Genomic DNA, 13,720 nt, shown 5'->3' on the forward strand with positions numbered 1-13,720 from the left:
CACAAAAGGAATTAAGAGAGGGCAGCCTGGGAACCTAAACTAAGGCTGCAATCCAATACACACTTACCTGGGAGTAAGTCCCATTGAATCCAATGGAGCTGAGCAGCTGAGTATGGGGCTGAGTAGATATGTATTGGATTGTAGCCTAAAACAGTGGACGGAGTTTCAAGGGGTGAAAGCAAAGGCTTTAGAAAGAAAACTCCATAAAGACTATGGAAGGCTGAACGTGTCTCGTCTCTAAAAAGAGAACATTATCCCAGCAGTTAACTTGTAACTCTGATTATTCCCCCCTCCCATAAGATCTTGCCTTTCTAAATGTCTCTCTCACAAACACGCACGCACGCACGTCAGTTGCGAGGCTCACCTCCTGAATTTCTCCTGGAGGCGCCGCATGGGGGTCCAGTCCGCCCACCTCTCCTGAAGCCAGGCGAGCTGGAGGTCGGCACGGGGGGCTCCTGGCAGCTCCTGAGGCGGCGAGGGCCGGAGTCTGGGCCCTCATTGGCTTGCCAGCCCCGAGCGGAGATAGTTGGAGGCGGCGAGGCCCGGGCTGCCTTTGGCCGTGTCGCCGTGTGTGGTGGTGCTGGGGTAGGCAGGAGCGACAAGCAAGCAGCTGGCTGCAAGACTCCCGCTTTAACCGGTACCCTCGCCGGCTCCTCTCACCCGCGCACAGCCCAGCCGGCCTCGGCTCGAACCCGCCCCCAAGACGTCAGTCGATGCCGGGGCCGAGAGGAGGAGAAATCCCGCCGACGTCTTAGAGTCACGGGGGGCGGGGGGAGAGGAGAGGAAAACGGCGGGAGAACAATAGGCGGGAAGCAATAGCGGGGGTGCGCGGTGGAGGGAGAAGGTGGTGTAGACGTGAAGGAGATAAATTTAAACCACGGTTAACGCATCAGCGAAAAGAACGATGAAGAAATATCCAAAACCTCCCTCTCCACATTAAAAGAAGGGGGGCTGAGAGAAAGGATGAGCCATGACAGCGTTTCTCTCTCCCTCAAAGGAGAACTAGCCTCAGTTAGTCAGTCACTGACTTGGAGGTGAAAGGAGGAGTCATTTCGCTGGCAGCTGGCCGAGACATTTTTTCAGCTCTGCATGGAGGGTGGGGGATGGAGCTGCGTCCCTCCCGAGCTTTCAGAGTTGAAAACAGGAACACTCTTGAGAGAGAGGGGCAGTCATCTCAGTGACTCACTGTTGACTCTAAAACAGGGTCACCTTTAAAGACAAAAAAAGAGTAAAAAGTCTTCAAGAGGTGGCTCTTGTGGTCTTTCCATACCAACCCTGTTCCTACACCCTTTCACCCCCCCTCAAACAGAGATACTACAGTATAGTGGTAATTCTCAGGTTGAGTACTCAGAAAAAAAGAGGACTGTGCTGCAAGACATCATTATATATAGTTAAAGGTTCCCAGGAACTAAAGCACACACATACAGAAGAGGCTGCCCAGCACATCTCTGTATGATCTACTGCACTGCCCTTTGTCCCTTTGTTCCGTCTCTGCCGGGAGCCAGTGATTTGGGTGTGTTTCTACCTCAGGTTGTTCAAGTCGTGGGGTACAAAGTGAGACTACCAACTGTGCTCAGTGGCCTGAGTTTGCCTTTTTTCAATCAGGATACAGCCTTAGGATAGAAACACACTCGCTGTTCTGTTGCTTCTAGTGCATCTTCACCTTTCTCTTCTGAAAACAGAGACACATGATACTAGTCAAATTCTGCCCCTTTTTACTGTTAAAACCTGGTAGGATCAGCTGGAGTGTTTTTGTTTTTTTTAAAAAAAAATCAGCTTCAAAGAGATTTCACATCTGATTGGCAAATCAACGGTGCCCCTCCAGATGTGGCTAATGGAAATACTTTGATCTGGTGGCTAAGTACGTTTACAGCCTTCAACAACCACAGCTGTCAGTAACCTGGGGAACACTGCATTATGCAGTTTTGAACACTTCTCTGACTATCTGTATTCATTTAGTAAACTGACCATAATTGTTTTTTTTTAAAGAGTGGTGTGGGAAAGGCCTCTCCCAAAGAAGAGATAATAGAATGATAGTCTAAAAGTGAAAAAGGTAGGGGGTTATGATGTCCATCAATTGACTGGTCAAATGCTGCAGATACTGTGGTCTCTACCATCACCAAACAACTAACAGATATTCTCCCAGTTAAATGGAAGTCACACTGATCTGCCAGCAGCTCCTGCATATTTGGAAGAATGTTTAAAAGTAACAAGAGCATGAGGAGAACCCAAACTGCATGAGACTATTTCATGGAAGTGGCACCCCGTCTCCTGCCATAGTGTCCCTCATGTGTGAAGGACTCATGGAATCAAGCCCTGCCCACTTGGTTGGGTCATTTAAACATTCTTTCAGCTGTGAGGGAAAGGCTGCGGATAAGCAGCCCTACATCTAAAGGGCACCTATAATGTTATCCAATGTAGCATTCTACAGTATTTTTTGAGTCACTGTCATTGTTTTGAAAGATATTTATTTCTTAATTTCTCATAATTTCTATGAGGGGCACAGCTGAATGCATTTTACTTAGTAGGACAAAGTGCACATACTTGCAGTTGCAACCAAGCAGAAGTGTCCTTTTAAAGAAAAAAGTTAACATGCTGGCAAGCAGACTGAATTTCCATTCTATGACAGGGGAAAGAAAACATCCCCTGGTTAGCCCTTTGTGTGTGTACATCAGGCTTCAAAGCAACAGCAGTATTCAAAACACATCAATTTCAGCTGAACTGACAAAGATGGGAGAAAGTTTTGTAATCTCTGAGGTGCTACGGGAAAGAAGAATGCAAGAACCAAACGGGATTAAATTGCATGAGGGTAGCAATAGTGAAGAGGAAAGGAAAAGGAAAGGGTGATGAATCTTTGTATTGTTATTTTAAAAAATGCAAAACACCCCAAATCATGGATTAGATTTATTTATTTATTTATTTGATTTATATCCCACCCTTCCTCCCAGCAGCAGCTCAGGAATTGCACCCTTTAAGTCTGCAGTTTATAAAACAGAAGCCAAAGCACTTAGATGGTACCACATTTCTAAAGCTCACCTTGACCCATTATTTTGACTAGGACTGACACCTTGATCCTGTGAATGTGAGACTTGCAAAGGAGTGCTGCTATGCCCATAATTGAAGCAGCGCAACCTAAGGCTGATTCAAACATTACATTTTTAGGTGCACTCCTAAGTTTTAAGTACAATACACATCCAAAAATATAATAGGTGAATGAGACAAACATATGTTTGGTAACACAGGGATCATGGCCATGCTGGTACATGCATATGTGAGCCAAGATTGGCTGCAAGTCCCTTTCTAAGGACAGAGCTAGACATTCAGAGGACAGGTATCTCTGTGTCTAGTTCTTGTTCTTAACAAAAAGTGAAATTCCCTGTGTAAAGAGATGTCATGTTGTAGGTTTCACCTAGCTCCTGTTCCATTTCACTGGCTGCTCCTAGCAGGACCCAGGAAACTCACAGCATGATGATGTCACATTGTGCAGAGAGTTTGACCAGATGGTTGGAAGGACAAGAGGATATAGGGGTGCCTATTTTGGCTGCAACGTGAGATCCACCTAGCATTCACTGGATCTGCTGCATCACAATGTATGGTGTATCTCTCATCAGCAGTGGTACAGATCATGTACTGGTGTACCCTTCATCCTGACTACTTTGCTGTTGCAGGAACTCATATGGTCAATATTTGTTAGTTATGAATCAACACCAATGAAATAATACTCAGAGTAGACCCATTGAAACCAATGGGCTGTTCATTGATTTCAGTGAGACAACTCTGAGTAGGATTTCATAGGAGTCAAACCTATGTAGCAGCCTTTCCCAAAGAGTGTGCCTCCAGATGTTGTTGGACCACAACACCCATCTTTCCTGACCATTGGCAATGCTGGCTGAGGCTGATGGGAGCTGTGGTCCAACAACATCTGGAGGCACACTGGCTGGGAAAGGCTGCTATGTAGTATACCCTATATTTGCCGCCCTAGGCTCCTGCCGGGAAGAAGGGCGGGATATAAATCAAATAATAACAAATAAATAAATCAGCGGTTTGGCTCCTAAATTGGCTTACAACAAAAAAATCCACCAAAAATATATCAGGAACTCTTAAGATGTTTATGACAGTCTCTTCTAGTCCCTGGCTGCCAATATCATATTCCAGGCTCCATGCTTTTCCCTCCAAAGGGAAGGGGTAGTAGATGCTACAGATGGAAAGCTTTAAGTGGAAGAATGGTGTTTTGGAAGATAAGAAGCTGCTTTATATTGATCCAGAGCCATTGGTCCATCTAGCTCAGTATTGTCTACACTGACTGGCAGATGCTCTCCAGGGTTCAGGCAGGAATCTCTCCCAGCCCTACCTGGAGATGTGGGGGATGGAACTTGGGGCCTTCTGCATGCAAAGCAGATGCTCTATCACTGAGCTACAGCCCTTTCTCAAATTATTTGTTGAATATAGCCCATGCTGATAGGCTCAAACCATTCATCTGTTGAATATATTTGTTAAGTCTCTTTCTGGTGTGTGCTTTACCATTTCTTTTCTAGGTCTTTAAATATTTGGATTACATCAAAATCAAAAAGTACAAACTGAATAACAGAACCACACACACGTTGAACTGCCATTTCCCTCCTGAATAGTGTGGTAGTTTAGTATAATAAACAGGGTCATAGATGGCACATTCCGGAGGCTATTTAGTCGATTTAGTGAACTGCCATTAAAAAAAGAATTTAATACTGCCTTGTAGAGAATCAAATTACAAGCTGCAATTTCTCATAATTGCAAGGCAGTATATGTTTCAACAGATACACACCTGGGTGAACTGGACAAACATAGAACATTCCCTTAGATAAAAAGAAGACCCTTGCGTTGCCATTTAATCTGTTAAACAAAGGTTTCTGTTGCAGCTTTCCACCATCCCCATGAACAACTCAGTCACTTTGAATTATATATGCACATTTTGAGTGATGGAAATCTGGCAGTGACAGGTTTATATAAAACAGTCAGAAATGAGATCCTTGCAGTTCTTCTAACAGCTGCCTTTTCAATTTTCACTTTATAACCAAATCAAATCCTTCACATCACAGACGGCTCAAGCCAAATGACAGGAAGATCAAACAAGAAAAACAAAAGGGCTTCCAGTGCTGCAAGCCAACTTTACGTGGTAATTCTAAAGGTTAGTAGTAGCAATAAGACCCTACATAAACTTTTTTGATAGTGATACAGGTTTATACATTTCATGTAAAAGCCACAGTATACTATACAGTCATAATAATCACACATAGTCCATAATCCCAGCACTCTGAACAAATGTGCAGACATGGCTCAACTTAAATCAAACAGAAAACTACGTATAAGGATCTTTTAAGTCTGGGATCAAACCTAGGGGTAGGGGTGGGGAATGATAAAGATCAATTAACAACTTTTGATATAGCAGACATGGAATGCTAATTTCCAATGGGCACAGTATGAAACTGCTGTTGCCAAATCTAAATGCAGATGTGCTCTCTATTGCAAGATGCTGCCTGCAAATGTTAACTTGTTGCCCAGAATACTCACTTATATGAGTTTTCTGTAGTCCCAGATGGTTCCTTGTTAGCCAAAGGTTTCCTTTTTTTGCTATGGGAATTCTCAGTCATTTTATAAAACAGAAAAACCAAGGTGATGATAGTGTAGAAGTCCTTCTAAGCAACAGAAGAGTAGTCAGGCAGGAAGCCTTGCTTTCCCCCGATGCTCTCTTGAAAAATGAGAACGAAAACAAAACATGGTGATTGACATACTTAAAAACTGGTCCGCCCACCACACGGGTATGGAGTAAGAGATGAGCAAGACTTACTTATGTGACTGTTCTGGCAAGTTGTAGTCTTGAGAAAAGGCCTACAGCATGTCAGGAAAGAGGTTTTGTGCTACTAAGTATGATGTAGAATGACCAAGACAGCAAAAGTTGACCTTGTTACCTAGCTAAATGTTGAAGTTTTCAAAGCAATCACTGTCCCACAATTGCCAGCTCAACAGCTTACCAAAGTTAGATCCTTCAGTGTTTGATTTCTCCATCTGTACATGGAGCATATGCGCATGTAGGGGGCACCTGTTTTATGACATATTTCAGCAGAGGAATCAAAAGAAGTGTCATAATTCATCTTACATTTATATAGGAAAATATATTGTGCTTGGCTGCCAATGGTTTGTAGCAATATTGGATTTTTTGTTTTGGATATCATTATATAAAAGGGCATTACATATTGAGAATTATATGGAAGAGAGAAAACAAAAACACCCCAGATCTTTTCAGAGAACTGCAAGGGATGAGAGAATCTGCATGCCTTCCTCCTTCTGAAACAGGTTTTCTCTTCAAAAGGCTATCATTGTCTTCGTCATCTTTAAAACCAACAATATTACAGATCAAGGTGTGAGGCAATGATCTTTATCTAGGATTTTTGTGCTGGAAAGGAACTAAATACTCACCTGTAACAATGAAGCACACAAATATGTTATTTATTTCAGGTAAAATCAGTGGAACTGGCACTTTTACAGATGCAAGCAGTTGACAGCTAAGACCGAGCCAATGCAAACAAATCCTGCCTTTCCTATTGCAAAGTAATCAGGAATGATTTAGTGGCTCATCCAGATTCTGTGCAGAACAAAATTATCTGAGAAAGTTCCCCTTGCATGCTTCTTATGCTGTGGAGTTTAATAAGCAATTCTCCCCCTTTCTGACAACTTGTAGGGAAAGGTCATTGCATTAAATCTATTAACTTTTAAGATGCATAAGGCTCCTTGCTATTTTTGCATTGTGGACTTACAGAGGTTTATTATCGACTTACAAAAGGTTTGATAGATACAACTCCAGGCATGTTTCCAGACTAACAGATATACTGAGGGGAGGACAAGAAGTTGGCACAGATGCCCACTTACAATGGAAGCAGGTTTTAGGGCACTAGTATTTACCTTCTGTTTGTATTGCTTATTCTCAGCCTTGAATTTCAAATGACATTGCAGAATTACCTAGCTAATGTAATATTACAAAAACAAGATGTATTAGAAACTTGGCTTGTCTTAAATAAACAAGCTTTAAAGTGTATTAGATTTATTCACTGTAAATACCTGTCACAATTTTGGGACATGCTTTACATTTCATGATTAATTTCCAAGGTTTTGTATTGTCATTGCATAATCCTTCATGGGGACTGACCCGAGACTAACTGAAGTAATTCACTTGTATTTTCATTTATTTTCAGAGTGATTTGTTTTAAGTATCCTGGTCCTTTTCCTCTTCCCCGTGTTTCTCTCATGTCCAGCCAGAGATCTGTGGGAGGGGAAACCTCCATGGCCCACATCTAACCCAACTTTAAATACCTGTTAGCAATGCTGCAAATGTTGTATTCCTTCAGCCCCCATCCTTTGCCAGGAAGATATCTGGGTCTTGTTGAGCTTTGTGCTTCATCCTCATCAGAGCTTGGAAAAGTTACCGTTTTGAACTACCATCAGCCCCAGCCAGCATGGCCACTGGATTGGGCTGATGGGAGTTGTAGTTCAAAAAAGTAACTTTTCCAAGCTCTGATCCTCATTACCTTGGCAATGGAGCTATGGCTGGGCCCGGCAACCAAGAGGTCTTCTGTATCTTTCAAAGTTGTGTAGGGGGAAGGGATAATTCAACCTTGTGGTTTTTCCCATTACAGTGTTGCAAGAACACCTGCACTTGGCTGGCTTTCTCTTCTCCTAAGGATACAGGATCAGTCTCAGGCCCTGAGCCTGGCAACCCTAAGGTGGGGGCATGACACCTACCTTCCAAAATGTACAGTTGAAAATAGGGGCACTGTCTTCATCAGCCTGGTGCCCTCCAAATGTTTGGGGCTACAACTCTCATCAGCCCCCCAGCCAGTATGTGCTTGTTGGGACTGATGGGAGTTGTAGTCCAAAATATCTGGAGGGCTGCAGGTTGACAAATGTAGTCTTACACCAAAGATCATCAACAACTGTGTTGCGCCAAAGCCTGACCATCATTCTCCCCACACCTAGCCCATTCTATCTTGTTGAAGGGTTTTTTTGGGGGTGGGGAGGTTATGTTGTATTCATAAATTGGCCATAACCTTTTTATTTTCTTTAAAAAATGCAAAACTCAATCACATTCAGCAACATTTACTATCTAAAGCAGCATCCACATCTAACCTTGTCTGGAATTTATGTAAAGATAAAATGGGTAGGGGAGAACCATGTACACCACTTTGAGCTCCTAGGAGAAAAAAAGTGGTATGTGAAATAAATATATATTTAACCTCTACCAACTCAAAACTGAAGCCTTAAGAATGGCAATTCTAGTGGAGGGGGAGAATCTTATACACCTCCTTGGATAAAAGATGGGATATGAATTTAATAAACAATAAATAGTGCATGTGCACAATTTTTTTTAAAAAAGCCATTATTCTAATCTTCACCCTCATCTCTGACCTATTTGCATGCCTAGCAACCAACATGCTTCATGCTAAGGAAAGAGGTAAAGATAGTCAGGCTTATCAGGTGCTGAAGCAAAGAGTCAACAATAAATGTGAGCATACACAGGTAAGCAACAATCAGCACAGATGATAATAAACATGATGGTAGGACATAGGGAAGCATATCATTCGTATGTTCACAAGGATGCTGTACAGCTCAACAGAACTAAAGGGAAGAGGGCAAGAAAGTAGCTGAGAAAGAGTGCAGATTAGGAAATGGTAGACGTGAGAATCAGAAGGGATGGAAGAAAAGGGAACAAAGGGATAAAAAGGTGGGGTGATCTGGGAAAAGATGCTAGGGTCTCAACACTTGCCCACCCCTCAGCTACATCCCATCCTTACATTTCCATATACATTTCCAGCATTGGTTGATTATCTCACTAATCCATTATAAAATGTATCAACATTCAAGTCAGTGTTCAATGATGAATCAAAACCAGTTGAACAGATGAGTCAGTTCCTACATGCTAATGGGTCTCTCTTGCTGCCTAATGTGCCTTATGCTTTGTCATTTGACTCATGTCTGCAGGCATCTTAAATTACACTGGGCCACTTTTCAAGTTCCTTTTTGAAAGACTTGAGTTTGCTTTCCTGAGTTATACTCTTGCCTGAAGATATAAGTAAATGTATCATGACATCTGTGTCATGGAAGGCTTAAAGGGCAATAATTTTATTATTGCTCTTAAACATAAACAGAAGAACAGGAAACTCCTGACTCTACCCAAATACGACCCATTGTTGCCTTGTGACTAAACGGCATGAAGAGATTATCTTGGATAGATGGACGATGAAAGACAAGACACCAGAAGGACAGGTGAGGGTTGTAAATGTTCAAGACAAAACATATTCTTAGGGCCCATCCTGATGTCCTTTTTATTGCACATAATCTGGCTACTGCATTTTGAGCCAGTTGAAGATTCCAAGTAGTTTCAAGGGCCTCCCCACATAGAGCACATTGCAATAACCAAACTGGAAGTTACCAGAATACCGTGGGCCAAGTCATCTCTGTCCAAAAGGGGCCCTAGTTAGTGAACCAGCAAGAGCGGGAAATAGGCACTCCTAGCCACAGAGGCCACCTGGGCCTCAAGTGACAATTCTAGATGCAGCAGTATCCCCAAGCTACAAACCTGCTCCTTCCAAAGGAGTGAAACCCCATTCAGAACTGAACATCTTCCCATCTGGACTCGAGAACCCTGAACACATAAAACCTCTGTCTTCTAAGGGTTCAGTTTCAGTTTGTTGACCCATATCCAGCCCATTACTGCTTCCATACACCTGTCTAGTACCTCAACTACCTCTCTTGATTCCGATGGAACAGAGATATATTTCTGGTTGTCATCCACATATTGATGACACTTCACTCCAAAACTCCTGATGACAGCTCCCAGCAGCTTCATATAGATGTTAAATAGTATGAGGGACAAGATGGAACCCTGTAGGACACCACAGGAAATTTCCCATGGTGTTGAACTGTAATCTCCCATAACAACTTTCTGAAAACATCCCTGGAGGTAGAAGTGGAACCACTTAAGTACAGTACCCCCAGCCCCCACCTCCCTGAGCTGCTCCAAAAGGATACTAAGGCAGGTTCAGTGTCATGATCAGGCCCAAAGCCAAACTGAAATGGACCCAGATACTCAGACTCCTCCAAGCATGCCTGAAGCTGGACCGCTGCCACCTTCTAAAGCACGTTGCCCCAAAAGGGGATATTCACCACTGGGTGATAGTTGTTTAACACTTCCACCACCTCCTTCAAGGCAGATGGTACTTTATTTACCCTCCTCTAATGAAGTATTCATCACTCCCTGGCCCCACTCAGTCAACCCATTATGGTAAGATGGGCAAGGGTCAAGGAAGCAGGTTGTTGGCCGCACTTCTTCAGGCAGCTTGTCCATACCCTGAAGCTGCAATAATCAAAACTAACCCAGTACAGATGAAACACACTTTCTACTGGGTGCTCTAACTGTGGCCACCAACTCTGTCCAAATCTAAGTGATTTTGTTCCTAAAGTGCCTCCCAAAGTTGTTGCAGCTCTGTCAGGCAGCTATTTGCAATGGTGGTGGACAAGTAGGCTTTCTTTGCTACCACCATGTGGTAGGTGTGATAATGTGACCTCACACATGCTTGTCAAGTTCAGACTGAGATTTACACATGCTCTAACCATCTACTCTCCTGTTTCATTGCATGCAGGTCAGTAGATTAGGTCAGGTGACCTACATGGTCCACAGTGACAGCAAGGGCACTCAGGAGTGATTATGTCAATGGCTCTACACATCCCACCATCCCACAATGTGGCAAGAGCCTTGACAGGAGTGCCAGCCATGTCAGCTAGAGAATCCCCCAGAGAATTCAGGAATCCTTCAGATTCCATACGTCCCTGAGGGCAGACCAGCTCAATCAGTAGTTAGTGGCAAATTCAGGAAGGAGTGCAGGGTACCTTCATGGCAGTCACACCCACACACCCTTCTCCCTTTTTGCTGCTGGGTTGAGAATAAGATCCTTGTTAATGCCTTCTCCCACAATAACAGATGCCCCAGGAGCCAATCAGCAGGGGTGAGTGTTAGCTTCCACAAAGAGTCTTCTCAGTGGCTGACTCATATCCTTTCCTTTTGATTGGCTCCAATCAGCAGGAAAGACAAGGAAGCATGTTAGAAGGCTCTTTTCAGTGGCTAACACACACTCTTTCATACTGAGTGGCTTGTAAGATGCTGGAGACATAGGGACCCTGCTCCCCCAAAAGTAAGGGCTCCAAGACCCCTCGAGACCCCTGATCTCAATAGGCCCCTCACCCCTGCAGCATGAAGTAGCCACATTCAGCCCAAACTTCAGGGAATGATCTGTCCATGACAGCAGACTCACGACAAGCCCCCCAATCAGCAGAATATTACTAATCCACTCAGTGGTGAAACCCAGGTCAAGGGAATGTCCAGCTACATGTGTCAGAGCAGTGATGTACTGAGACATCTCCATGGTTGTCACAGAGGCCATGAAGTCCTGAGCTGGCCCATTTGAGTTAGCCTCAGCATGGGTACTGAAGTCCTCAAACACTACCATGAAGGCTTTCTCCAACACCACATCTGAGGCTATCTCTGCCAGCTTGGTTAGAGAGGTTGTAGTGAGGTGGAGTGAATGGTATCCTAACAATATCTCTCTTCTGTCTCTGGTCTAATACCACAAACAATCTCTCAAACCCAGTCGTAGTGCAGATTGGTCTCCTGGCAAGGGTGATGGAGTTTTTATGGATGATAATGACCTCCCACCCCACCTCTCTGACCTGGACTGATGCTGTATCGAGTACCTGGGTGGACACAGCTGGGTAAGCATAGGGCCACCCAGTCCATCTGCCCAGGTCTTGGTTATACATGCCAAGTTGGCCACTTCATCCACAATCAAATCATGGGTGATAGATGTTATATTCTGGATATACCTCCATTCAGCAATGACATCACCAGACCAGGGGGTCAGCTGACCAGCACCCTCAGATTCTGAGATACAATGGGTGAAGCAGAGGGAGCAAGGGCTTTGTTATAATTAGCCCTCCTCCCCCCTGCATATTTTTGCCCATCTCTATCCCTACTTACCAACACAAGGATGGCAGTCCCACTCCCCTCATCCCCTTGTCCCTATCCCAGACACATAATTCCCTTCACCTACCTCTAATCACAGCAATAGAAAACAAATAGATCCAATCATCCCAGCCAGAAACCATCCCACCTTTCACTTGAGGTGTTGCAAACACTTCTTCATGTCTCTCACTCAGGGAGATTATCTTCCACTCTCCACCAGAGGCTCTCACCCTGGGTGGTGATTCCTGCACTGAGCAGGGGGTTGGACTCAGTGGCTTATAGGCCCCTTCCAACTGTACAGTTCTATGATTCTATGGGTCAGGTGGCTTTATTATTAGATAATGAGTAGGATGTTGCAGGGCCAGTTTGGTCTTGCTAGTCCAAATTGATATTCTCTCCATGGTGTAGCATGGCCAGATGTGAAAGAGGACAGAGCTCCACAGGGCTTGCAAGACAAGCTATGCCTGCTGAAATTCCCTCTTCTGCACAGCCATTAAAGAAGCAAGAGTCCTGTCCTCTTTTGTATCCGGCCACTGCACCTTGGCTTCTCCTGAACATGTGCCCATCACCTTTTTGCCATTCTCTGTCCCAGTTTTCCTTTTCCTTCCCGGAAAAAAAAAAGTTCTTACAAGTTTGATACAGCAGCTGGCCGAGCACAGTGCTGATCTGCTGTTCTTTATATGTCCCTAAGAAACCATCCCAATTTCCAGTGTAGTTTTGCACTTTTTAAAGAAGTTTTTGTAACCTTATAAAGGTGATGAATTAACAGATAAGTGTTTATGCAGAGCTTTTAAAAATGAAAAGAGGCAGACAAACAGGCTAAAGTATTGTGAAGGGACATGACAAATGGTTGATCCAGCGTTCAGTTCATTGCTATGTACATCTGTCATTTCAGTTGCAAAGCTGGGAAGATTACAGACTCCCACAGCAGCTGAAGAATTCATTATGGGGTATTTTATTTATTAGGTTTGACTGCTGCCTGTGCAATGTCCTGTGCAACGGATTCCACTGTATGATGTGCAGAGGATACAGTCCAGGGGCTTCGAAAAGGGACAACCATGCAGTATCCTTACATATTCTTCCATCCTGCAACTAGCATGCAACATTGTAGACTGGACCTGTGTTGTGTGAGGCACAATGAGGATCAAAACAGGAGCCCTGCAAATCAGACAGTGGTTCCCTGTATGACTAGGTGGCTGATCAGATTAGAGTAGTGCAGGCAGTTCCAGCTGGAACATTCAGATAATAGCCCATAATCCTTCTGGCCCAGGAAATCAAATAACACTAGAGGGCTAATCAGATTCCACTGGCTGATATAAAGACTACTAAAATTTGCTGTCTTCCCTCAGTTTGGGCAATGTTACTGAGGGAGAACACCAAGTCCACCTGTGCCACCAGATTATCAACCATCAACCTGCTGTTGCCTGGCTCTTGCCTAAAGTACTCTCCTACCTTTTACAGCAACATCAGCACGAGCTGCTCTGTGAACACTATAACAACCAAGAGGCTCAGTTTCATCCACAAAAACTATCTGATACCTTTACTCTTTACTAAGCCTGTTGAAGGGCAACAGCCTTTTTTGCCTCTCCCCATATTGGCAAACTACTGGTCTTAAGGCTAATTTCATGTCTCAGTCCACTAATAAATGTATTATAATGGCTAGGAAGTCCCTGT

At 43.9% G+C, this 13,720-nt stretch overlaps 1 protein-coding gene across 5 annotated transcripts in view; it reads right to left on the reverse strand.

Moving 5' to 3' along the window:
• MMD (monocyte to macrophage differentiation associated) overlaps window positions 1-13,720 on the reverse strand; it is an 84,007-nt gene that overhangs the window by 26,824 nt on the left and 43,463 nt on the right. Inside the window, exon 1 of one of the 5 annotated variants that reach the window (XM_061615307.1) lies at window positions 5,548-5,719. The exons of 1 other annotated variant lie outside the window; for it this stretch is intronic. In XM_061615307.1, coding sequence (XP_061471291.1) covers window positions 5,548-5,627 — 80 coding nt within the window. In that variant the 5' untranslated portion in view covers window positions 5,628-5,719. Of the gene's footprint in view, window positions 1-67; window positions 100-364; window positions 1,002-1,028; window positions 1,076-5,547; window positions 5,720-13,720 lie in introns of those variants that run through there. 3 more of the 5 variants (XM_061615308.1, XM_061615309.1, XM_061615310.1) reach the window with 3 other exon arrangements.

This window comes from Rhineura floridana, chromosome 3, assembly GCF_030035675.1.
Source record: "Rhineura floridana isolate rRhiFlo1 chromosome 3, rRhiFlo1.hap2, whole genome shotgun sequence".
NCBI classification, from domain to species: Eukaryota; Metazoa; Chordata; class Lepidosauria; order Squamata; family Rhineuridae; genus Rhineura; species Rhineura floridana.